A 26,993-nucleotide genomic window follows, 5' to 3' on the forward strand; every position below is an offset into this window, starting at 1 on the left:
GTCAATTCTTCGCTACTACATTAGTCGAAATGTTGATTGCAATTAATTATTATTAGGCTAGGAATGTTTATACAAATGCATACTTTGATACGCACATATTATTTTGGATATCGCATATATTTTGCGAATTATAGTCACATATTTCTTATAAATCTATTTCATTGTATTTGAGCGAGATCATACATAAATCGTCAGATCATAATGTAACAGCAGTGATAAATAGTAATGCATGTAATTTTTTAGTGTACATAATATCAAGATACATAAAGAATACCATTGATTTATTCCACGCACGCATACCTATTCCATAAAAAAAAGTAATGCATGTAATTTTTTAGTGTACATAATATCAAGATACATAAAGAATACCATTGATTTATTCCACGCACGCATACCTATTCCATAAAAAAAAGTAGACAGGACTTAATACAGAAGCGGATTCAAACAGCAGGCAATTCATATTTTAATCGCGACAAAGCTGACGGGGTAATTATACATATACTGCCAAATCTGCGATAAACATATTAATATTAATAATGTAATGTACATGCATAGTTGCAGTATTAAAGAAGTCTCTAGTGTGACGTATCTTGTATAATCAAGATTCGATACAAAAAGAAATGGTAATTGACGCATTATATTAACAATCATTGCTATTAGAACAACGTGCAGGCAAGATTCATGTTCTCGTATATAGTTGCATATTTTATGTGCATATTACCATATGCGTTTTACATATCTTACTTGCGTAAACAACAGCAGTGTAATATCTATATACTAGTACGTAGTAGTATTTACAAGGATATTTTGTTACATAATCAATTCAAAAAATGTTCAAAGGAAATATTCCTTTTAATTCAGGACTGAACGGGTTACATTTACGAATTCTTGAGCGCTATGCACGGAACTTACACTAATTTTTAGCTAGCGATACCCTGGTTTAGTTTTTTATCGAATTCGATGACTTTCACTTCAATCGAATATTCGTCGAGCGGACGGATTATTAGAGGAGAAATATCCTGGGCGTATCTAGGTCAAGCGAGGATCATCCGAGTCTTATATGTAACCCGGAACGACGCGTTACGGCGCGAAACTTGAACAATTTCACGGTTCGCGCGCCATGCGTCTCCATAATGGTCGAGAGTGAGGATGTTCCTTGCTCGATCGATTCTCTACTCGCTGCTATAAGTATCAAACTCGAAAACTAATGTTGAAAAGTTGGTAATAAATTTCATCTGTTCTAAATGTGCAAATTTGTCTTAACTGTTTATAGGCCTGTATAACTTTCAAGTCACACAGTATTGTATTGACATTTTATTAAATTATTCAATTTATTGTACACAATGGTGTATTTTTCGCACAAGATTTGTATAATGTCTTTTTAACAACCAATGACGTTCTTGGTGACGGTTATCAGCTTTAATCTAGAATATCACAAGAAATACTAAGAATCATTCGCGATGGAAGGAAATCAATTCCAAAATATTAGGTTGTCCGAAAAGTTTAATAAGTAATACATGCGCAATAGTTTATGTTTTATGTTACATTACTGAATTGTGCACGATTCATTTTGCTCCATTATTGTTACAACATGAATATCTATGAAATTAGATTGTCTATTTATATAAATACGATCACATAAAATAATTGAGTGCAACTCGCGAAAGAAACTTTCGGGACAACCTAATACATCTTAGCAGGAATAACTTTTACACGCATAAATAGAAACACTGTAAGCCACGTTACTTCAAAGTTAGACAACGTATTCGTTATAAAAAAAATCGTATAATTTGATAAATTTATTGATAAATATCTATAAGTTGATATCTCTTGATTTTACATAATATAATTTTTGATTATATACGAATACGAATATTTAATTTACAATTCATGCCTAACAAAGCAACCGAGGGACAAAGTGACAGAGAATTCTATCGAAAATTTAATATTCATTCATCGGCGGTGAAAAATACAGTCGAGAGTATACACGGGCAATATCGCGTGCTCGCGAATTAAATTATTCCGCACGAAAATTACACCCCATCAACGGGCGCGAATGAAATCGTCAGATAATTGAGTCGTGAGCGGGCGAGGAGAAATAAACCGGGATTGGTAGCTCCGTACGCGGGTATAATCGAACGCTGGCTCCATAAATATGCAAAATTTCATTTGCATTCGTTGCACGCGTACGTCTCACGTAGAGTCGCGAGAGCGAGTCTGGTTTGGTGGTTCTGCAATTACCCGAGCGATCTAACATCCATTTCTAGTTCCAACTGTTCTAATTTTTTAGAAACATTACAAATATGAACAATATTATCGGGTGATTTGCACTTTCCACGACAGAGTGAAAATACGTCTCTAAAATGTGTTCATGCAATATGCAAAGTGTTACTAAGAATATGAAATTTGTATTGGAAATCAATTCCTCGTACCAATATAAATCAAAAAGTTATATCCAATTTGTGATCTGAGGTTTCGTTGTTGAGATATAAGGAGTTAAAGTTCTCAACTCAACGTATGGATATGTGTTTCACGCGAAAATGCGCGCAAGCGCAGTTGCACGATCAGCTGACTGCGATACAAATGGTACGCGCCAAGAGTCATATCAATCTACTTTAATTGCTTCTATCCAGGTAACGAAATTTCGCATTGCGATATAATACAGGATTTTTAGATTTCTTTTTTGAAACCTGAATTAACTTTATAAAGAGACCGTGCATTTGTGTGAACACCCTGTATATTATCGCTCGAAATGAATATTTTCTATTCTCCTTTTTTTTTTGTGTACCGTAGCAAGGAATATCCTAAAGATCAATAAACATCGAATTTTTAATATTTATCACACGAAAAAAAAATGTTAAATAAACTAAGGTTTACTCTATCGTACACGCGATCGATCGAGTCCACCACTCAGTGATAATAAATCGTTTATATCGCAAGAAGATACTAACATGTTCTGACGTTGAAAAAAGATCAATAATTGACCTTGACGCACAACAGCCGGAAAGATCGGATTATGTTCGCACGAGTAATATTGGGCGATAGTTATACAGTTGCAATTTTAATGCATCCTCGCTATTTACATGATTATAGATGTACGTTTATAAGGTATGTAAGACAACGATTGCGCGATCGAGATAAGTGAAGGGAACGGTGATAAATACGATCATGATTGATGCCCGAACACGCCTAAAGGAATCGATTAAAGAACCGCGCGACGCACGCTCAGAGAGACGTGAGAGCGGCTTACGTGTAGCTGAAATAAGCTTCCATGTAGATGAAAATAAAAAGTAAAATATACTACCAGATCATTGGATATAACTATCAACTAGAAATACGATTATATCTACAAAAAAACATATTTAAATAAATCTGGACGTATGGAATACCTCTGAGAAAGTTTCATAATTGATACACTCAAAAGAATTTGAAGTTTTTCAGAAATAAAGTTGGATGGTACATGAGTTGCGTGTGCTCAGAATTATGCTCGTCGACAGCTGAGAGCAACGAAGTGCTGAATGTACGAGAGATGTTTATCAACAAATATGAACAAGGTCTATTCCCTAGCTAATTATTAAGAAATCGGTAGTGTATCGACAAGTGTCTTACCATGGCATATTATTTGAATCGAGAAATCTAATTTACAGTTATGGTAAAGCTAAACAGTGCATAACCAAAGTACGCTAAAATGGTCGAAAAGTATAAGCAAATTGGTAGTATCGAAACTAAAAAAAACCTTAGAGATCTACAACTGTTACACACGACACAATTGTTAGACATATTGTTACTACTGTTAATCAAAACTCGCACGTCAGTATCAGGCAATCGGAGATTGCGAGAACTTCACATCTCGAGTTTAATCCATGATTTTGGAAATCGTATTTTCCCTTTGTTGGTCGGCGTTACAACAATTTGAACATGATGAAGAATTTAAAAAGAAAATTCTATTTCTCAAGAAAATATCCTTCACCAATCATGGTCAAGTTAATTTTAGAAATATGCATTACTATCCTTGGAAAATCCACGGTGGATGAACCAAATGGATGAGCAAAGGTTGTGGTCGGTGAATGTTTGGTGCAGCATTTTAAATAATACAATAATTACCTTACTTTATAAACGAAGAATTAAATGGAGAGAAATACGCAGCCTTTTTGTTATGTAATTTGGATGAATCGTTGTTTTTTATTCAAGGTGAACTACTCAGGTACTGAATATGAAATTCTCAAATTGCCGAATTTGATATAACGGGTCGACAATTTGGTTGACATAATTACAGAATCTAACCCTGTTAGACTTTTTTCTATATGAAAAATTAAGAGGAGAAATTTACCAATAAAAATCTACCACACCAGAGAATATGATAAACTGTGTAATAAAAGTTTGTACAACTATCCCACCAGTAATAGTTAAAAAAGAGTATCACAATCCACAATTGCCTTTTCGAGACATTGTATCATTGTCGACAGATATCAGGGATATTGAAAAAATGTTGAATACAGAATGCACTCACAAAAAGGAGTACCATCGACGGATGACTGGTTCATCCAAAACATAGATTATCCCTCAATTTACTAGGCATGAAAAAGCTATTACAGCGGCACCTAATGAAAAGAACATTATAGCAGTGCATGTTTTAACGCACCTGGATCGTGTTAACGACCAGAGACAGCGCGATCGCTCTCGCGATGCAAATTTTCGACAACCGGATATTTCGCAAATGTCATTTAATCTCCAGAGTTCGCGTTAATCGAATGCGTTTTTTTCGAAACCGATAAATCGGAAAAAACTTGTTTGTAAGGCAAGCGTAATGAGCACCTTGTAAACTGATTTCCATACCGAATAGAAAGTAAACGAATAAGTCAGCTTTCCTGGTGTCGTGATACATTATCTTGCATCATTGAGGCGGTTCATGACAACTTTTACAAATGATTGCTGATAGTTTACTGTCTTTGAGGTTTTGGATATTTTTTGGAAATATTTCGACTCAATGCGTCGAAAATATCTATCGAGAAAACACTAATTAGTGTTTTGGATATGCCAATTTTTATCACTTTCCATAAATTCAAGAAAAAATTTTATCAATCGTAACAAATACATAAATCTCAACCTGTTGTACTACGTCCTGTTTACGATATTTGTTTTCATTCTTTATGTATTCACCTAAAAATACCCTACGATATTTGTTTTAATATAAATTACACGTAATTCACAGGTTAACCTCTATGGGTATAAGCACATTAATGAATTATTTCTATATACTTTAATCAAATAAACGTCAATATAGACCAAAAAACAATAATTAGTTACTTAATGGATTAAGAAACAATCTTTTATATTATCTACTGATATTCCTCAACCATGAGACAAAAATAATGATTCGACTACTGTTCGATTCGACGAGAATGATTCGCCTTAAGGGAGACTCCCGTGGCTTGTATGTGCTCATACGTACTAACACAGCTCCACATCACTGTATACGTACACGGAACTGCAAGGGCTTGCGTATTGTCCTATCTTTGTCTCGACAATGCAAATTTGAGACCTCTCAATAGTTGTTTCCGCTACATAAATGTTCAAACTTGTGCGCAAGCTACTATGGGTAGTCTACTTTTGCTTTTTTGTGTCAAAATTAACAATATTCAGCAGCGTATGTTAGCTCAGACAACGCGGCAACACTGTCGCACCACCATATTGCTTCTTTTGATCGCGAAATACTGCTGAATATTATTAATTATGACATAAAAAAGCAAAAGTAGACTACCTATAGGAGCTTGCGCACAAGTTTGAACATTTATCTAGCGGAAACGACTATTGAGAGGTCTCAAATTTGCATTGTCGAGATAAAAATAGAACAATACGCAACCCTTGCAGTTCCGTGTACGTATACAATGATGTGTAGCTGTGTGAATGCGTACGAGTACATACAAGGCATAGGAGTCTACTCACTTAAAGGCTACCGTTTGACGAGTGGACCAAACTGCTCTAATCGCCCCTCCAGTAAATGCTGATAGTAAAACACTATCTCTGCAAAACTTGTTTGGATGTAGCCGTCAAACACTACCCGGAACAATTAAAAAGTTTCGTATCTGTTGTTTTAAACGAGGGCATCGTTTTTTTAACGATGCACAGTGGTTCATTTGACCCGAAGACCCGAACAAAATATAAGGAATGTTCTGATTTGTATGAAATTTCGTATACCGGGGTTTTCGGCCCGCTAATTACGAATCTGAAATCGAAATTTAAAAAATCGAAATGACGGATCCAATACAACTGACTTGTATGTCAAAAAGGTATTAGATTTGTATGAAATTTCGTATAGCGGGATTTTTCGGTCCGCTAATTACGAATCTGAAATCAAAATGACATGCGGTTAAGCTTTGTGATCATAATGAAACTGAATTTGGTTCCAACCACGTCCAACTACAGTTTTTAAAGCTATTTGAATTAGAAACGACACGAGCGGTAGCGTGACCCAAACGTTTGTATGTTGGCGCTTGCTATTAAAGCCTTCGATTTTTTACAGGAATTTTAATAATCCTTTCTTATGAAGTAAATGAAATGTTAAACTAATAACAAAAATTGCTGTTGTTCATTTTTCATAATTTTTTTTTTATGGATAATAAACATATGAAATTTGTCTATTTTTTACACGGTGGACACAATAACTCGACATTGGATTAATGTCACAATGACATGACAAGCATTCGGGATACGAATGGTAGAGGCATTAGTTAGGTACCAACATCGTCAAGTATTTCGTATTGAAAAGTAACCATAATGTACGTTACAATGTATAGTCCACTCCTGAAGAGGTTAAAATCCATCCACATCGACCTTGGGTACGAAACGCGTTCCAGTTTCCCCTCTAGAACGCAACGCGCCCATTTTCATTGAGGATATACTAAAAAAAAGGAGGAAAAAGTCCGCGTTCCAAAGAGACTCGATTCCATTTTCCACCCCATCTGTCTCATTAGCACTTCTGACCCTCGAGAGGTGGGTAGAGGGCTGCGTTGGCGAGAAAGGAAGCCAGAGCTGAATGCAGCTGCAAATGAGAGGCACCGACGATGCAGCGACCGTTTCCACGGAACTAGCCCCTATGAAAGATGCAGAAGCGCTAAATGAAGACCGCGGTCACTGGGTACCGTGGATATATCAGGAGCGACGTGCAACTAGGGCGAGAGACCGCTTTGATCAACGCCCGTCCATCTTTCATTTTCTTGCGTTCACCGGTTCGTTTCGTCGCATTCAATTCTTTCAGCCGCGGGCTGGAATAGATTAGGCGACTTTCCCTGCGTGAACTAGTTTCCTGGAATACTCCTCTTCCCGCCGAAATAGCGTTCTCCCCGAATTTGGTGATCGATTAACGGTCACAGGTCAGTGAATTAAGAGGTCACCCTAGTGCGACGATTACAAAAAATAGAAATATTTTCGTTGCATTTTCTTACAGTTTAATATGTTAGAAATGTAATTCCAAAAGGACTAAGAATAAAAAAACTGACAAAGTTATAGGCCTTGAAATGAAGCGGCGAACAGAGAATAGTCGCGCGCAGGTAGAAACGAAACGCTTTTCCTGAAGACTCGTATATTCAAGACTTGATATCTCAAAAAAATTGAAGTTTTACGGCTTAAAAAACTGACTACATTTTTGCCACCTCTTTTTCAAACGCCACCATTTTGTAATTCTTCGATACCTTTTTTTTTATTCCAGTTCAGACCATAACAACACTCATATACATATGTAGATTAAGAATCCTTTTATTTCGTGTAATTTGGATAATTGCTTGACTGTAATCAAGTCTGCCATGCGGACAAATTTTTTTAAGGCACTCTGGTTGATCCATGACAAACCCGAAATATAGCAAATATTTTTACTTGACAATATTTGAGAATATGCGTTAAATATATATCAATATACAGACATTAATATGCAACATGTGAGAACGCCGGAGTAAAATCCAACATCATCAAGAACTTCTGAATCGAGTCAGATTCTGGTCCGATCACGGGGAAAATTGTGAAAGAATTGCCCCATAAAGTCTATAGATAGGTTGAATTTCGTCTTGAAAATTTTAACGATCGAGAAGCATGAACTCGAGAAAAATGGTCGGCTGCTGCCGTGCAATATTGCGCAATACAACGCGGAAGAAATATTCCGAGTATCGTACTGCACACGAAACGGTTGCTCCCTCCGAAGCTCTACGTAAAGCATCTTATACACGTGAATATTGCTTCCTCAGAAATTCATACCTGACAGAGCTTTGTGCAACATCTATCACTCGTTGTATCTGTATGCAGTGCCATAAAGGTAGATGCGAATGCCGTTGAAAAGTTCCATAAAGGTTAATTTCTACGAGAAGGGCGAAGTTTCCATCCACTTCTTCTTCCTTACTGTTTGACTAATTGTACGATAAGCGCGAGACGAGCTACTTCAAAACCTCCAAACCAGTAATTGCCCCGAAGTTGAACTAACTTTTCAAAATTCCCAAAGTGTTCAAAATTTGTCGGAGAAGATAACGTTGAACCCCAAGAAATATTCCCCTAACTGTTGACTTCAAACTTACAAGAGGGTTGTCAAAATTGGACCGTGGCCTGCATTGAACCACAACTACTGGTATTACGGATATATTTCTTGTTCCTTGATTACCAACGTGTATACACTGATTGTGAATAATAACACAACTTATTTAGTTTCAACGGTCTTTAATTATCGAGTAATAAAAATTTGCGTTTGCTTGAAATTAAAGAAATCGATAGTAATCTAATACGTGCACAGCCGTTCTTGTGTAAGTATTAGCATATTTCATTGTCAACTTAGGAAGTCAAAGTAATCAGTTTATACCCTGCTTGACTTAATTCCCCTACTCGTTCCTAACATATACACGTAACTGTTGTTTAATTTGACAATGAAATTATCTTAAGGGTTGAAATATCCCCCCAAAGAAAATGTAAATTTCCACGTTATCTTAAATTTCGATGAAAATATATAGAAGAACGAGTTTCATTTAAAGTTTTACAACTTTTCATATCTTACGATAGGATGAAAAAGTGTACAAAATGTGCGATCTGATCAAGTTTTCACTCATAGTAAAGCACGCTGATGAAAAGATGAAACCTGAGGGAATCCAGACCACTGACTAGTTTATATACTGAACGACCTACTTAACTTAAGTACCTAAATATCTCCATTGGATGGAGATTTGGAAAATTTGGTTAAAGGAGTAAACGTTATGATTGCCAAAACATTTTCCTCCATGTCACCTTTTCCAATATTTCCTGTCTTTCAATTGCATTACGTTGGAAGAAATTGTTAGAACTTTTTCTTCAAATTAATTTGGATAAAAGAGGTAAAATACTTTTCTATATCATAATTCATACTTTTGGATGTGCAATTATCTGTAGTTGTATTGTTTCTTTTTTTCAAATTTCATTTCTTTGTTCACGCAAAAGAAAAAATATTTAATTGAATTATATATTGATCATTTGGTTCCAATACCCTTTGGCCATCTTTCTGGTGATAGCGTAATTTCATGTTCATAAAAGCTCTGATCTTTATTCAACAAAAACTGATCTAAAAGATTCTTGACATTATCATTTAAAGTAAATTTTTTTATATAAGAAAAACTGTACAGACTAGAACAAATAACGATGGAACGCATAAGATAAATAATTACACTGAACCAACTAAAATTGTCAAAATATGTAGTGATTATACTGCGAATGCTTACTCAAATTTATATTTGCACACAGCCAGATGAAGAATCGAAATTGAAACGAAAGCATATCTTGTTTTCCCACATTTGCCATAAATACGTAAACATTCGCAATCTAGTAAAGATTGAAAGAGTTCAGAGGGAAAATCGCTGATTAAAAGTACCAATTATCATTCTGCTGGACCAAATACGAAATTTCTTTGCAAACTACCAAATACATCGCCCTGGGTTTCATAAATTGAAATAGATAATGCAAGTGCAAAGACGACTTTATTCGTGACCGGTCAACGATGTGTAAGCAAAAATTGTTGTCGATCATAACATAGACCTTTCGTACCAAACATTTTTCCTCATTCATCAACCACAGCAACGGAGACATACAGTTATAAAGTGAAGTGGGGCACACGCTGCATGGTTCCGGATGCCCCTCGGGTGTCATCTTCTGGTCGACGTGCACTACCGCGCAGGTCATCTCGTTTCACAGGCAAATAAATAAGACTCACCGGATTGTTGGTGAGTGCCGAGGTGGACGCAGCGGTGGGATGGTGATCGTAATCCAGGTACTCGTCCCGATGGTGCCTCACAGAACCGTGTCTCTCCCTATCGTCCCTGACGAGATCCCGAAGGTCCCTGCGGAGGTCGCGCTGTTCTAGGAGGTCGCAACGGCTCACGTGGTCCCGTTCACCGCGAAGCTGTCTCGACATCGCCGTCGGCTCCTCCTCCTCCGAGTCGAGCAGCAGCTGCTCGGCTCCGCCGCCACCACCGCCGCCGCCGCCTCCGCCACCTCCAGCACCACCTCCGCGTCGGGCGGGATAACGCCGGGGGTCACACCATCCTACCTCCTCCTCCGCCCCTCCGGCGACCTCGCCGCGGGGCAACCGAGCCGTGCCTGGGGCCCTCACGACCGATCTGCCACGAACCTCCTGCCCCCGCGGCCCCCCGGGGGGCTCCACCACATCACACCCGAACGCTACGCTTCGCGGACCCCTCACGATCCAGCTTTTCTGCTTTCGCTACCCTCTTGCACTCGATCCCTTACCGCGACGGTGTGCCCTCTCGAGAGGAGACTTCTCCGCTGGCGGGGGGCGGGGACGGAGCGACGATGGACAAACGGAAGCAGCGCGAGACCGGCGGCTGGAGTAGATGAGCTCGGAGAAAGGCTCGAGTGTCTGTAAACAGAAATCGAGATAGCGTTAGCGCCATCGGTTCCTATCCATTTAGAGCCGTCAACCGCATTTCGACTGAATTTTCGGATTCTTTGTTATTCGTAAAATGCCCAGCCGGAGCTCTATTGTCCCTGAAATATCGCGTTACTTTCTCGTGTTTATGTCTTTCGCGAAGAGCGAAAGTGATGAATTGTGGTTTATTATACGCTGCTCGTCAAAAAATTCGAGACACTTTTTCAAAACGTCATAAATGTGAGAGTTTTCAACCGATCTTCGAGAAACTTCGTGAGGCTTAGTTTTGAAGTGTCTTCTGAGTGTGTGCAAAGTTGTGTTAACGAGGATTGATGAGGAAGGGTTAATTCAAAAATCGGGTTTTTTGAATCACGCTTTCGTCGAGCAAGTGGGCCGGACGAAATCAGCGTTCAAGAGCGAAGCGGTGCGTTACCAAGGAGCTGCAGTCGTACGTGTTCAGACCAGACCGGACTCCAATAGAACGTGGGCTGACCACGTACGGATGCAGGCCCTCGCTCCGCTTCTGAATCCGACTTCATATTTATGACGTTTTGAAAAAGTGTCTCGAATTTTTTGACGAGCAGTGTAAATGATGTTGATATATAATGATCTAAGTTATCATTTTGAATATAAAAAGTGATTGATAATCAAATTTTCATTCATCCTTTCTAATAATTCCGAACTCAAACAGCTATATTCCGTGATCGATTGACATCAATCGAAACTTGTCGCGCAAACTACGAGATATCTCGTAATTGACAGTGAATGGGTGAAGCTACAAAGCTGTAAGCAATATAATAAAGTATTTTCCAAAAGTGGCAGCAGAATCTTGTTTTCTAATTAAATAAAAATGGTATGAAATATATCTCAGATTTTCATTTTAAACACAAACGCCGCACTGGTTCCTACGGATCGACACTGAGGTTACCGGAAAATCCACGTCTTGGAACATAGCATAGAATGTTCAGGAGCAGAAAAAAAATGAATAAATTTATCATTTTTGTAAACAAAGTTAGCGTTAAAAATTGTTACATATATTCTAAATAAATCATTTCCTCACATAACAGAAGTGTATTTTCATTTTTCCTACAAAAACGTTAATACTAGACAGTTTTAATACGTGTGAAATAAGGGATCCGACTTTGGAACACTTTTTCTGAATCACCATTTTTCACTCTTCTTCGTAAATCCGAAAATCTTTTTCACTGTAACTTTTTACATGTATACTGCCAAATTAGGCTTTTAGATGATTGATCAAAGAATCTTTAGCCATCGAAAATTTAATTTTATCACCCATATTAGGAAAATTATACAAGAACAACAAATTGGGAGTTCGACTTTGGTCACTTTTCTCTAAGTAGTGAATTCGCGGAAAATTGTAAACATTTTAAACACAATGGAATATGTTAACGATGGAATTTGAATTCGATATCCCGAAGCTAAAATATACCACAGATGTATCCTTACATAGCCGACAAAACCGTTTTGTAAACGCGGCCAGGTGGAGAGAAACGAGCCTATAGCTTCCGCAGCCTTTGGTACACGACACAACACTGCCGCAACCACGTAAGATGTAAATTCAATTTTAACGCTATTACCATACGCCGCCGAGGATAATTCAATTTAATTTTAGTGAACCAAGCAATTTCGACACAGCGACGTGTGCCACATTGTTGTCTTTGCCTTGTGTACAAATCAACGACGTTACGTAGACGTCCCTGAAAGTTTACCTTTCTTTGATATTCGTGTTTGTGATATTGTTCGTGTAATTAACTAATGGTATCAGAGTCTAACGAATTATGAGACGCAACTTCTTACTTTCTACATAGAAAACGTAGCGTTTCATATTGGACAATATTTTGTTCTATCGTTGTTTTTTACTTGTACAATCTATATTGTGTAATTCGTAACACGTCTACGTATGTAGACATAATGATTTATAGACTTGTCCAAAAAACTGATAAAATTGTGTAATTTTTGTATTTTTCTAGCATATGTACATATATTTGTTATGCGTAAATATTTCCAAAAATGATTTAAATAAATCTTAAAAGTAATTCAGTCTAATACAAAACAAGTTAAACGAACGTTTGATCCAGTTTACTAATTAAAAAAAATATATATTAAATGAAACCATGATTTTTTTATTTTCCGTCATTGTATATTCATCATCAAGCATTTTTGTTCGTAACAGAATGTTTCCTGTTCTCGTATTTTTTTTTATTTTCAGATGGTTTACATTCGCTAAATTGTCTGAATATTTTTGAATCGTATACTTTCATTTTAATTTTACCAGGTAATATTCAATATGTTATGTCGGAATGTACTAATAATAACAATAAAAATTTAATTTATTCAAGATGCCGCAATAAACGCAATTAAAACTTGCATATTTATATGTTTAAAAATAACTTTATACTCGGTCATAAATATTATAATTGATGTTTCTCGAACTAGAGCAGTTATATACGTTTCCAATTTATGGTTTTAGTTCGTCATTATCGATACTGAAATTGTTTATAATTATGTTAGAGCGATACGGTTCAATTTTAACGCTTGAGTTCTTTTTCAGAGCGTAATCGGAAATTATAACGAAGTTCCTCTATACCTTAATGATTATTTTCATGCACACCACACAACAAAAAAATATTAATTTTCATAGTATGTTAACTATGAAAAATATACCAAATTTTTATTTTTTAGTAAAAATGCTGGGAACCACTGGTAGTTGCATGTTGAAAAGTGTCAATTATGATGTAACAAATATTTCTCTACATTTCTTTGAAAAATGTTAATTATAGGAAAAGTTGTAACAGTATTTTTCGCCGCGAAGCCAAAGTATTAATTTACTTCTTTGACCTGCACCACTATGATCCTCCAGCCCTCTGCATGACTCGACAACTACATCAGAGCGTAAGTTAATAAAGGGTTTTTCAATCAGGACAATATGTTTTTAACATACTACTTGCCATTTGTGTTCAGTATACTCTGACAATTCATCATGGGAAGATACACACTTCAACAATGATTGGTAATTATAAAAACATTGAAAGTAAAGTAAAGATTCTTTTGCAAATACTCAACGTAAACTTTGAGAAAATTATGGTTGCATAATTGACCTAATATGCTTGCTATTCGTAATTACAAAATTCGAGAAGGATTTTCCTCTTCGCGGCACTAAACACAAAATATAGAATAAAAGAAGAGAATATTGATACTGTAAAAGATAGTGTTGCAGGTGATGCAAAATTTATCAGTTTTTGGTCTCTCTCAACAATTAAGTTTTTCAACGACATATTTTGAAAACTGATTTGTGTTGGCACATTTATTATATTTTGTTGATCCAAGAATTGAAGCCACTGGACTCTAGAACAAATTCATCCTAATTTTGATAAAAAAATTTTTTTCTGATGAAGCTCATTTTTGAAACTCACAAACACTGAACGAATTAAAAATACACATCGAACACTGGATACCTGAAGTTAAAGCTGATATATTGAACCAAGTGACTGAAAATTAGGTTCATTGTGTTTTTTAAACAATGTCAAGATAAACATTTAAATGATATCAAATTCCATACATAATTCTCATGTATTTTATGTCGAAATAAAAAAGAAACGTGTCCTACCTTGAACGGTTGTTTTATTTCATTTTAATACGATATCGTTCTTATTGAAAAACCCTTTATAAGTTTTTCGTAATCGTAAGACGCGAGACAGGTCTTTATATAACGCGAATCATTTCTCAACCGCGAGAGTAGATTTCCTATGATCGAACCGTACGTCGACGACGTCACTGCAGGAACAATTATTTCCGTATCGCGATTAAAAATTGAAGGGATTCGGTTTCATAAACGTTTCATACAAGCAAAACCCGGCCACACGGTATCCGTGACGATCGTTACGACGATAATAAGGTCGGTCCGGATTCGGCGAATCGATTGCCATTAATTAACCCCTCCGGAAGACACCTCTATCCGTTGATAACGATATACGCGATGCTCTCTCTGCCAAGGTCAAACACGAACATTCGAAAGTTATGGCAGCTCTGCACCGTTACCTTGAGAGCTTCCGCGGAAAGTGAGACGCGGGAGGGGCGAACATTAACCGTGAACGTTTAGGGACACCAGCGAGCGCGTAAACGTCCGCAGCGAAAGAACCGACGCGTTAACTGGCGTGAAATCAAAGTGATAAACCGGTGCGTAAAGCCATCCCTGCCGTTCCAATCTTCCGTAGGGGAGAGGGTGGCAACGAAGCTCACCCCAAGGTGGGGCGAGTTGAGGTTAGGTCACGCCGCAGACCGCGAATGTAGGGTTGTGGGTCGCGCCCGGTTGAGCTCAGCTGCGCTGCGACCTAAAAGGGTTGCGGCTCGTCGCTGATCGGACGCGACAGAGAACCTCGACCATTACCATTCCCATTACTGCCCTATGAAAAACACCCTAATCGTCCTTCCGATCATCCTTCTCTCTGTTAGATCATTTTTAAATCGCCTCATGCCTCGTCGCCGAGCTGTTACACAGGAGGGGACATGTTACGTGGCAGTAGAATGAACCATCGATAATCAGACCGCGTCGGTCGCATAACCGCTTCTGATATCGTAACGGTGGCGTTTTTTTTTTTTTTTTCAAAATAATTGAATTCTTTAGGGTTGGAATTTGTGGAGCGAACGGGATCGCTCCGCCCCGTTTCATCGAGGACGCGATTCAAATTGACGAGTATTCGTGTGGGAAACGGTGGGTCGATCGTCGAGGAACCCGCGGGACGTAATCGTCGCCTGAAACTTACTCGAATTTCTGTTTCGACCAGGTGTCCTCGTACCGCGACCTTTCCAGTCAAGAGACGAACACACCACTCGTGATCACTTTCGCGCGCGACTCGCGATCATCGAGATTCGAGCTCGATGTATTGCGGTTTGCCGACGTTACGGGTTGCTCGCGACGGGAACTGATTTCCGCGTGGACGATCAGCGGGCAAGAAAGTGTCCACGACGTCGAAACGACGGTTGACGGTTGGGGCCGTGCTCGCGTCGACGGCTGCTGCTACCGCGGCTCGCGCTACCTCGGCCGATTTCGCACACCCTCGTCCAACGTCGACGATGCTCGGCTCCTTGTATCGTGACGTCGCGCGGGGACGCGAAAATCCCGGCGGTGTTTGGTATCGATCGCATGCGCCAGCGCACGCGAGCACCGCTGCGGCGCGTCAACACGCGCCTTTCTCGACTGGCGTGAGGGTTGCCCGACACGTGGCTCCGTTTCCGCCTAACAATTGTTTTTCTCGTAATCCTAGAACAACGTTTCTCAAACTCCGCTTCGCGAGGCCAAACGATTTTCCTAACTCATCTCGTACGGTATACAGCTCGCCCAACATGGTTCCTATCATTGCTCTTCGATCAAGGAATAAAAAGATATTGTTGGACGCATTATAGTAACTAGAATGTGGTGAGGAAAATATTAAAATTGATCTCAGCTTCTTTTTAACATTAACAATACGCAGCAAAAAAAGTGTAAAAATCATTCTCCCCGAATTCAACATTTGTCATTTTGTTTGCACACGTATTCTTACATTGTATTAGAGTATTCGAAGCCAATGTTCATTATTATCCGTTATAAAAAGTTGCTATTTCAGACAGTTATTATTAGATCTAAAGAAGACTCGGAGGAAGACAGAAAAAAACAAAGTTCCTTTAATTTCCTTGGCTGACTCTACCAAGCAATTATTTTATCAAAATAGATTAAGCAAAATTGACCAAAATCTGACGTGACCGTACACTGGGCTTAGAGTCAGTCCCGTTTTCTCTTAGTGAATTCGATTCAGAAGGGAGTCAAGAGTCATCGTTTAAACTACTCCTCTCATTAATACATACATTATTGACAAAGCCAACTGAATACGATTTTTCATGAATCCATTTTTCTCCTTATAGTAGAGATTTTGATGAAATGGGTTTTTCGTATTAAATATGAAATAAAATGTCATAAATTTGTTAAATCCTACTACAGAAGAGATTTTTTCATATTTCTGTCTTTTTGAGAATAGCTTGACACACAAGATTGGTCACAGATGACCAAGAATTCAGTCTTTGCGGATCCTTTGATCGATAAAGATCTCGCGATTTCCTCTCCATCTTTGAACCATTGCTGATCAGTTCTGGCTGCTGATGACCAAAGATAATCATTACTGCCCTATTACTGCCCATTGCTCACCACTGATGTGCATTATCAAAAACTAATTTTCTTTACTCTCCATATATGATTGCGTTGATTTATTTCATTTGTACTTATATTTCATTTTACTTAATCGTGTTTGTACTTTATTTTCTCAATATTACGTTTTCTTCATTTCATCAGTTTTGCATGAAACGAAAAGAATGCATGGAGTTTCGAACATTCTAATACAATCTAAAAATATGAATGCAAACGAAATGACAAACATTGTTGGAGAACGGTTCTTACACTTTTTTTGATTCTGTGTATCGTTAATTTTAGAAAGAAGCTGAGATAAATTTTAATGTTTGCGTTCATCACATTCTAATTACGATAATGTATATCTTTTTTATTTCTTCATCGAGAGAAAATAACGAAAGTCTAGTTTTTGCTTTAAATAATAATAAAACCCTTTTTTCCAAATCACGAATACTACCCAAATTTTAGGCTTTGAAACTAATTCGACCTCATAACAGCGGACAATGAACTCTGACAGCTCTGACGCGACATTGCTTCCGGCATGATAGTTGATTCGTCAACAACCGAGAATAATTGCATTACGAACTAGTCGTTTTGTTTATCACCTAATGTACGCTCGTTATCATGGAATTCGTTACACGCAGTCAATTTCAAAACGATAATACGCGTACGTCGGCGTCGTTAAGCTGTTTATCGTGAAACAGTCGTCAATACTAGCACTTTCATTTAATTACACGATATCGGCTTATGTTAAATGTCGTGGTCTGCGCGGACTGGAACTAGCCCAATTACTCGGTGTTGTAATGAGTTAAACAGACCATACACTTCGTACATTCCACCGCTAATCTATAACTCTATAAAGTAATCGAATCCAATACGAACCGAAATTGCAGTTGCTTCTACCTAACCGAGGTATTTGAAGCTTGCAGCGTTCGCAAGGGGTGGGTGCACCGCCCCAACGCTCGTCGAAAACGCTGACATCTAACGGAGGGTAAAAGAAGTGCGACGAAAGAAAACCCTCATCCCGAAAGACCAGGCAATAGTCAGCAGCTTTCCACGCAAGGGTAGCCACCCTGCTCCCGATCCCTTTCAAACTTTTCGAGCTTTCTTTACCGACCTTCAGTGATAACGTTACAGTCCCACGAACGACCACCGCCTTTCGATAAAGATGCCTAACGCTGGACGATGACTATACTCCGATCGAACATTATCGATTACGGAACAATATGCTAGGAACACTAAAGGAATCGGTGCATAGTGAACTATGTGGTGCTGCATACTGGTGGCTGGGATTGGAACATTGCTTTAGGCGGGTAACTCTGGCTAGAAGTTTAACATTGAAATTACCAAGCCGGTCAAATATTGACCCATGTGTACTTGAAACTTCATCTTAAAATCCATCAACTATTAATAATGGTAATACTGAATGTTTGAGAACAACTACTATAATAGAGAATTAATTTGATTGATAAGTTAGTTTGCTCCCCCCACTAATTACAATGATATAGCTGTACGTATGATAGATATGTACTGATCTCGGTAGTTTTAGTGTTAAAGATGATATGTTCGTGTATGCCCTACAAACCACATTTGAATCGGTAGTTTGAAGAAAGATATGCAGACGATAATCGAAAAGTAAGATTTTGGTACCAACAATAACTTGAAGCTATATTTCATTCACCAAGAAAAGAAAAGAACAAAATATCAGTTCCCATAGGGGAGAAGTTTTGCTTTATGATTTTAAGAACTCCTAAATCCCATAAATCCTAGAATTATTTGCTTATTAGAACTGATACAGCGTTTTTACCTTTGCACTCCTCTCAGTGACAAAGATCTCTTCTGAAAGGTACAGATTTCGTTATTGACAAGTTCGTCGTTATTGTACGTTAATAAATATTCGTTATTGTACAAGTTCATCAAAAGAATATGTACGTAACTTGTAATAGTTTATAGTTCTGTAATTTTATAAACGCGACCAGTCAAAATTACGAAAAAGAGTATCCTCACATTTTCTGAATATTTTCCAATATTCTTTTCTCAAGATAATCGAGTATCGTCATATGTGGCCCACATTTCCAAATTTGAAAGAAGAGTCTTCCGACGTATATGTCGTACCAACACAAAAGAATAATAATGCAAGCCAAATCGGGAGGTGCTAAAGCCTGGATTTTCGCAATAAAGTTTTGTCGAAATTATTCTGGTGTACGATACTCGATCGATTGGGTTTGAATCCCTTATAAGTACTCTGAAAAATAAAAGCAGTATTTTCAAGAATACTCGAACCTTGACCAAATATTATATGTAGATTCGAATATTTCATACATTTATGATGAACGCTATAATAATACGAATTTTCAACCTTCTTACAATATTCTCAAGCATACGTTAAAAACTTACCAAATGTACAACCTTGGTAATTTTTAGAACTTTTTCATACATTTGAATAAACTCTAATAATTCGTCTACAACAATATATAACAGCAAGACAAGTTGGTCAGCTTTTGACAATGAAATCTAATTTAGTAACAAATAATACCATACCCAACTCAACTTCTGCTGTGTCTGAAATAGAAAATTATCGACCATCGCAATATTTAAATTGAAAATCTATCAAGTGAACGCGTGAATATCTTTATTTAATGGCCACATCCTTACCTTCGAAAACCATATTCTCAAAAGCAGGGAATATTATTCATCAAAAAAGGAATAGAAAAAGGAATAAAACAGGAATTGACTGCGACAAAACATTGTAAATAAAATATTTTTAAGCAGTTACAAATTCTGTTAATAAAATGCAATTATCAGTTATATATTTAATACTTTACTTAAATGCTTAAAACCTGTTGAAATACAATTCCAATTTCTGTGACTCGAATATTGCATACTTGTGAAAGGTTTGATTCTTTCTAACATCCAGCTACCTGTAAGTACCTTTGTGAAACTTGCAGGTACTCATTCCAATGTTCGATACTAACTTATATAGAGTGAATACATTTTGAGTATAATCATCGCAACCTTATTACTTTTGAGAAGTATTCGGAACGCATGAAATAAAACATGGATATTGAAAATGACGCAAATTCATGGATATACAAGGTGCGGCAGAAATAACTCCCACATTTTAAAAAACGATTGAAAAAAAATGGTACGAAATAACACCAGATACTTTTTATTTCTTAAATCTAGATATAAAAAAGTATTTTTTACTTTATGTTTTAAAAATTATGTCGTCCAAATGATGGCCTTTACAGGCGATACACATTTGGAGACACATCTGGAAAATTTTGCGCTGACGACGCCCTGTATAGACCGTAGCTCGGCGGATTTAAATCTATGTGACATTTTTCTGCGGGGATATGTCAAGACCGAGGTTTTCAAACATTGTCCTTGGTCCTTGAATTAAAGGAGGCCATCCGAAAGTAAATTGAAAGAATTTCCCCCGAAATGCTAGCGAGAGTAATGGAAAACTTTCAAGAACGACTCCAAATGTGTATCGCCCGTAAAGGCCACCATTTGGACGACATAATTTTTAAAACATAAAGTAAAACATACTTTTTTATATCTAGATTTAAGAAATAAAAGTATCTAGTGTTATCTCGTACCACTTTTTTTCTATCGTTTTTTAAAATCTGTGAATTATTTCTGCCGCACACTGTATATAGAACTTGACCCCATCCTTAGTTCTCCCTTTCCCTTAGGTCGAAAAATAAAGCTTGTAATTTAAAGAATTACGTCATTCGTATCTTAAGATTTAATCTCCACGCTCTTACCAAACATACACCAAGAGAGATGCTCGCATAGCGTCGCGCGTCGGTGCCAGGCCGCGTTGGTGCGTTGCATAGCTGGACTTCCGGTCGGAAGAGGCGAGCATAGCATCGGCAACTCTTGTACCAAGCGAGGCGGCGAACGATGCCGGAGCTGGTCGCATATCGTGGAGACGCGAGTCAGCGCGGTGCGGCTGTGGCGGCCAGGCACGTCCATCATCCCCGCAGCTACGCCGTAAGGTGGCAACATTACTCTCGCGAGAGAGGTTTAGTTAGAGGTAGAGTTAGGCGCAAGGGGCAATGCTACCGCTCGCGCGCCAACAACGCGCCGAGAGGGGAGGTTGTGTAGCGCTCTAGTAGCGTGTCAGCTAGCGATGGAGGGGATGAGCCGCCAGCGCTAGACTGAGCCAACCGCGACGCCTGGTGGGAGACGAGAGTCATTCTTCGATGGTGGGGGGAATGACAAGGTAGAACGAGAGCGAGCGCTGCAGGCGAGACCGAGACAGAGATAGAAGGCGGAGGGGGAGCGAGAGGCCGCCGAAAGCGCATAGCGGCCCATAATTCGGTGCGCCGCCCCGCAATCAGGTTCGTGCTTGATGTTTCCAACCGCCTCGCTCGTCGCAGCCGGGAGAGAGAGACGGTAGTGCACGTTTTTACGTTTGCTCGTCAACTCCGTCGTCTAAGCACGGTCTCGGGTATCGAAGCGCTCGGTGCTCGTTCGCGCCGTCACCTTTATTCGTATCTCGTTCTTCTCGGCTGCCTCGCGCGTCCCGTTGTTGTTTATACTCCGGGCAGCTGGCCGACAGACACCCCGTTCGCGCGTCGCTACGTACGTTCATACTCGCGGAACCGGAAGGGCAGCGGGTGTCACCGTGACGAAAAAGCACAGAAGTGTGAGGGAACAACCTGAATCGGAGGAAGAAGACGCAGGAACGCGGTGGCTCTATACGTTTATCGCCGGCAGACTCGTGACAGGATCGCGCGTCTGCCAGTCAGTCAACCAACCGACCATTCATTCGGTCGGTCGATCAGTCAGTGCCGGGTTATACACCACACACGTCCGCTAGTCACGAGTTCCTCGATGGTAAATAGCTCGATCGTCTTAGCTTGGTTTCGTAAGTGAAGAGAGTACGAGAATCTCGTGTTGTTACACGATTTGTGATCCTTCGACCAGGACTGTCGTTTGTTCCCCCGTGCTAAGCGCCCAAGGAAATGTGCTGCCACGGACACGGCCCCAGTGATTGATGAATTCGTGATACTTGCGTTGAATTCTCGTATCTTTTTTTTTATTTTTTTTTTTTTTTTTGGTGATTGTGCTGGTTCGCTAATGTACCTCGTCGTCATCGGTAAGACGGACTTCTCAACTGCTGTCTTGCGTCGATCGTTAGAACATCATCTTCCTGCTTCGCTGATTCGTCCACGTCGTCACGTAAATATAAAATAAAACACGCAATTGCATGTCCAAAAACCCGCGTTCCGCACATTCACACGTGTGCGCACGTGCAGGAACGTTAGAGCCGCGTACCCGCCGTCGTTACACGGCTGTGATTATCAACGAGTTATTACCGCGATACTAATTAAGTTTAATCGCAAGGCCGCCGTTCGTTAAAGTTAATTGCACGATCGACCACGGCCCACGTCGTTAACTACGTCGTCGCCGCTTGGCTACAGCCATGCTTTTATAGAAACTACGTAGGCTCTATCGAGAGGACGCGCGCCGGATAACCATACGATCCCTTTGCCGCTCGATTTTTCATCTTGCGTCATCGGTCCCTTTCCGGCAGAGTTGGCCAAAATTGAATAGGTATAATAGATGGCGAATAAAGGCAACGCGTAGAGACCTGCTCGTGACGTTCGTTCTTTTCGTTAATCATTCGGAGTAATGTTTATCCGTTTACCCGTGAAATATAATGTTCTTCTATCGTTCAAAATCTAATTTTTATTCAATAAATAGTGAATGGAAATTTATCTGTTATTCGTCATTTGACATTTTCATCTAAATTTTTCTTATTTTTATCATCACTCGTTTAGGTATCGAAGATAGAACAGATTTCTTTAGATTTATTAAACTTCGGAAATATCTGAGTTATGTCTATTATTAAAACCTTGATTTCGGGGCAATTTCGCGTCTTTTCTCTCAATCGTCCTACGATAGAAAAAATTGTTATAAAATAACAATGCAGTGATTAATATTTTTTATATTTTTAAGGGGTGAATTACTTTTTCCAGTCATAATTTGCAGTGACGTATTACAATTAAAGCGCTCGCATTCGTTTACTTGTTGAATTTTAACTCAACTTTTTGACTTACGATGGGGTCTGAAAATTTACCGTTCAACTCTGATATCGATAGACTGCGACCTAAATGTCAGGTACATAATCTTGAACTCAGACTACCGATGCATGAAAATAGTGCTTCATCTATAAGAATGATATTTTATAATAATTGTTTAATTAATAATATGGTCGACACACATGTATGTACAATTAATGATGTAGCGTATCCAACGGTATGTTCTTCAATTATTCATTACTTCTCCAAATAATTCTCGATGATTAATTTGTACACGTGTCGCTACATTTATCATACGAAATTTATTGGTGTCATCCGTTAGCGATGTTAAACTTTGAGTCAGTCTAAAAGAAGGCCTTCACCGTAAGCTGAACCATGGAATTAATAAATCCTTACTCCGTTCTGTGCTTACGACCAATAAGGAGTGGATACTTTCCTAAACACATTAGTCAGGGTTTTATATTATCGAGCAAAATAATTACTTCTCATTAATTTCTACAAACATAGTTTAATGTGTTTATTAAACGTTACGACCAGTTATGTATACTGTGATCCTCCAAGAGAACCACAGAGGATCTAGAGGAGCAAAAACGTTTCGATAATTGGTCGAAGCGTTTAATAAGCATGCACATTGAACTATGCATGTACAGCTATGAATTATGTGGATTCATTATCAATAATAACAAGCATTATATATTGCAAATATTACTATCGTCTAGTTAAAACTTGTAAAGTACGTCAATGCGGTATTTGTGTCGTATCATACATACATACACCTTGTAAACGTATTTCACACTTTTTTTTTTACAAATTAATTAACTTCGATTTAAACTCCGAGTCGATAATCCAGCAAGTCGCCGTGGTAATGGCATAGAAATGATAAAGGATATGTTTAAAAAAATAACTTAAGAGGAAAAGAGTATAACAAACATAAGCTGTTCCTCGTTTCCAAGAATATTTATGAAGAAAGTGATAGGGATATGCAGTTGACAAGCAAATACTAATTTCTTGTATGTAAATTGCTTTTATGGTATTTGCGATAAATTGTTAATAGAAACTGACAAACATGTCGAAGCATACTAACATATTTCTACTTATTTTGCTATATTTAGAAATTTAAATGCATACGAAACACTATCAAGAGAATATGACAAGTGTTTCGTGTGATCAATGAACATTTGCGCGATGTTTTTAAATCGACAGTTGACAGTTTGTAATGTTTCATGATCAGTACTACATTTGCGCACACATGAAGTCCTTGTGTTTAAAGTAATCTGTATTGCTTGTGTCTTGTAGCTAATAGAGTTTGAAATTTATACTATTCGTGAGAACTCAAATTTTTATTACGGACATAAGTACAAGAGTTAAGTAAATTATGAAATGTCTACGCGTTACAAAAAAATTCTAATCTATCATGTTCTGGCCATTGATAACCATAAACTATTCTAATTCTCACATGGATTCGTACAGCAACCAATTTAAAATAAATGGTCCCTGTACAAATACTTATTACACTGACCGTATATCGATTCCGATTAAAACTGTTATGAAAACTGAAAGAATTTTATAACTCATGAACATTACAATTCTTACGCATGTCAGTTTCGATTTTAATGCTTCAAGATCGATATTATATCGGTTCTATACGAATTACGGTTCCTATCGATTCTCCTATTTATTTCGCTATAACATTTATTTCTACACTATACTACTATATTTAGAAATTTGAATTACTCATAATTTTGTTACATTTTAATATTATAAAGAATATCATGAATCACTTTTGTAATCGCTTTCGAACGATATGGAGACAAAATGTTAATATGTATCCGTTAAAATTACATTGTATTGAGGGTTCATACATACCGTAGATAAAAAATCTCCTTTCGAAATACAGACGTTTCTTATATTTCTAACTATTCACAAATACAAATTCGGGTTTTTTCTCTTCTTGCGTCACCGACACATCTTTGCCAATTTTCTTACACCTCTCCAAGTAACAATTCTTCTGTTTCCAATCATTTCGTTGTAAGTCGTACGGGTTTTAGTACATTCATTAAATCGATTACTTTAGTCCACTCTAGTTACGGTAGCTTTAAACCTTCAAAGCGTATTTTTCGCAATAGCCTTTTAATTTGAATAATCTTTCCAACATATCATATCATGAGTGCCACCTTATTGCGCAAGCAAGTATTGCAGTGTTTGCATGTGTTGCTAGTAATTTTTGCAAACTGAATAGAAATAAATGTATATTAGTTGTAGAAATTAATTCTGTGTCTTTACATTCACTCATTTATAACTTTTATTCATGTTTAAGTAGAAATATTCACTTGGTATTTTGTTTCTACAACTATATACGTTCTTTGGTGTGTGTGACTGAGGGAAGATTCAAAGTTATATGATTTTTCTTTACTAATATGTGGTAAGTTTACTCTTGAAAAACGCAGAATTAATTTCTACATCTAATAATCGTACATGACACTTACAATATTTTTTTGCTTCTTATAACTGTTCCCAGAACCGAAATCGATATCATAACTGTTTTCAACCCCCGAGTAAAAGGAAGAGCTACACCTTTATTTCAAATAGTAATAAAAAATTAGTATGGAGTATAGTGTAGCAGAGACGATGAGAATATTCGAGTTTTTCTTAAGAGAATATAAACGATAATTTCTCTCAAAATATCTTTAATAAAAGATATTGAGATTTACATAGAGTATCGTATTAGACATTACGAATCGTACCGTATTTGACAACATTTTTGGCAAGCATAACGATCCGAACGGTAACGATGTCCTGAGAACAAAAAAAGGGAGACAGATAGCGTGAAGGGTCACGCAAACGAGACACACGCATATTAGACGGTCTCGTTACCGTTCGTATACTTGTTGCGATAAAAGGGGCGCAGGGAAGAAAGACACGAGTGTGAGGTAAATCGATTAAGGTATAATATCTAATCAAGAGTTCGATAACAGCGATTTTTCACGAATTTTTTTCGAAAAGCGTTTACATTTCGTTTATTGAATCTTTTTAAATTAATAGTAGATTTTTGTGTGTACGTTTATATATTTTTGTTACAAAGGTATTAATTTGTCGAGATGCTACGATTGATTTTCGAGAGCACTTTCAAAAAAGGTGTAACATTTTTAGTTTATACATTCAAGATTATGCACTTAATGAAAATGTAAAAACTGGAAAATCGATTTTTTTTAAATCATAAGCAGATGTAACGCCTTATCGTATAGGAAGTCATTTAAACGAGACATTTCAACAAAATATTCCTGAAATGATGAGAAATTAAAAACAAAGGACATTGTGACGTAATTAAAAGAAAATAAATAAAAAGAAACTACATCATTTCAAATAGTAGTAAAAAATTTATATTAGGTATAGTTGGGCTCAATTTTTTATTTACTTTTTACTTATACCACCATGATTCTATTCGTTCATTATCTGTTACTCTAATCAATTGCGTCCATCTTGCGACGAACAGTATTTAAGTTTTTCCCATGGAAAAACCATCAACAGAACAGTTCGATTCCACGTTCGAATTCGACACCACCCTTTGACTTTATGGTAATGCCAGAGTCGACTCTACGCACATGTCACTCCGGATCGTGGACTAGGAATTTATTAAAGTTCGTAAGCCGTTGCGGCACGTACGCACGTCCTCACATTGCGTGCGACGCGTGTGATCAATAAATCGAGCTGTGCAGCACGCACACAACGCGTGACTATATGCACGCACGTGGGGGTTCACACTGTTGCAATGCTACCTAAAACCGTAGTCCAAACGTAAGACCTTTTCTTCCCCCGTGGCTGCAAAACTGTATGGAACCGACACGGGACCCGCAGGTCGGAACCGTTCACG

General features: G+C 37.9%; 3 protein-coding genes across 23 annotated transcripts in view; 2 read left to right on the forward strand and 1 right to left on the reverse strand.

Moving 5' to 3' along the window:
* Nucleotides 1–15,967, reverse strand: part of LOC128894237 (voltage-dependent L-type calcium channel subunit beta-2) — a 175,209-nt gene extending 159,242 nt beyond the window's left edge. For 4 of the 12 annotated variants that reach the window (XR_008461486.1, XR_008461484.1, XR_008461483.1 and 1 more), the window contains exons 1-2: nucleotides 15,673–15,964; nucleotides 10,214–10,879 (exon numbers count right to left, since the gene is read on the reverse strand). Coding sequence is in view for 7 of the 12 variants with exons in the window: in XM_054155859.1 (XP_054011834.1) it covers nucleotides 10,214–10,414 (201 nt within the window). In the remaining 5 variants the exon portion in view is untranslated. Of the gene's footprint in view, nucleotides 1–10,213; nucleotides 10,880–12,355; nucleotides 12,494–14,516; nucleotides 14,811–14,947; nucleotides 15,081–15,672 lie in introns of those variants that run through there. The other 8 variants (XR_008461485.1, XM_054155863.1, XR_008461487.1 and 5 more) reach the window with 7 other exon arrangements.
* Nucleotides 1–26,993, forward strand: part of LOC128894264 (uncharacterized) — a 302,271-nt gene that overhangs the window by 225,504 nt on the left and 49,774 nt on the right. The gene's annotated exons all lie outside the window — the stretch shown is intronic.
* Nucleotides 20,878–26,993, forward strand: part of LOC128894234 (protein abrupt) — a 143,500-nt gene continuing 137,384 nt past the window's right edge. The window contains exon 1 of one of the 10 annotated variants that reach the window (XM_054155843.1): nucleotides 20,878–22,259. The gene's annotated coding sequence lies outside the window, so the exon portion shown is untranslated. The remainder of the gene's footprint in view (nucleotides 22,260–26,993) is intronic. The other 9 variants (XM_054155844.1, XM_054155845.1, XM_054155846.1 and 6 more) reach the window with 9 other exon arrangements.

The sequence above is a fragment of the Hylaeus anthracinus genome, unplaced genomic scaffold (assembly GCF_026225885.1).
Source record: "Hylaeus anthracinus isolate JK02 unplaced genomic scaffold, UHH_iyHylAnth1.0_haploid 3, whole genome shotgun sequence".
Taxonomy (NCBI): domain Eukaryota; kingdom Metazoa; phylum Arthropoda; class Insecta; order Hymenoptera; family Colletidae; genus Hylaeus; species Hylaeus anthracinus.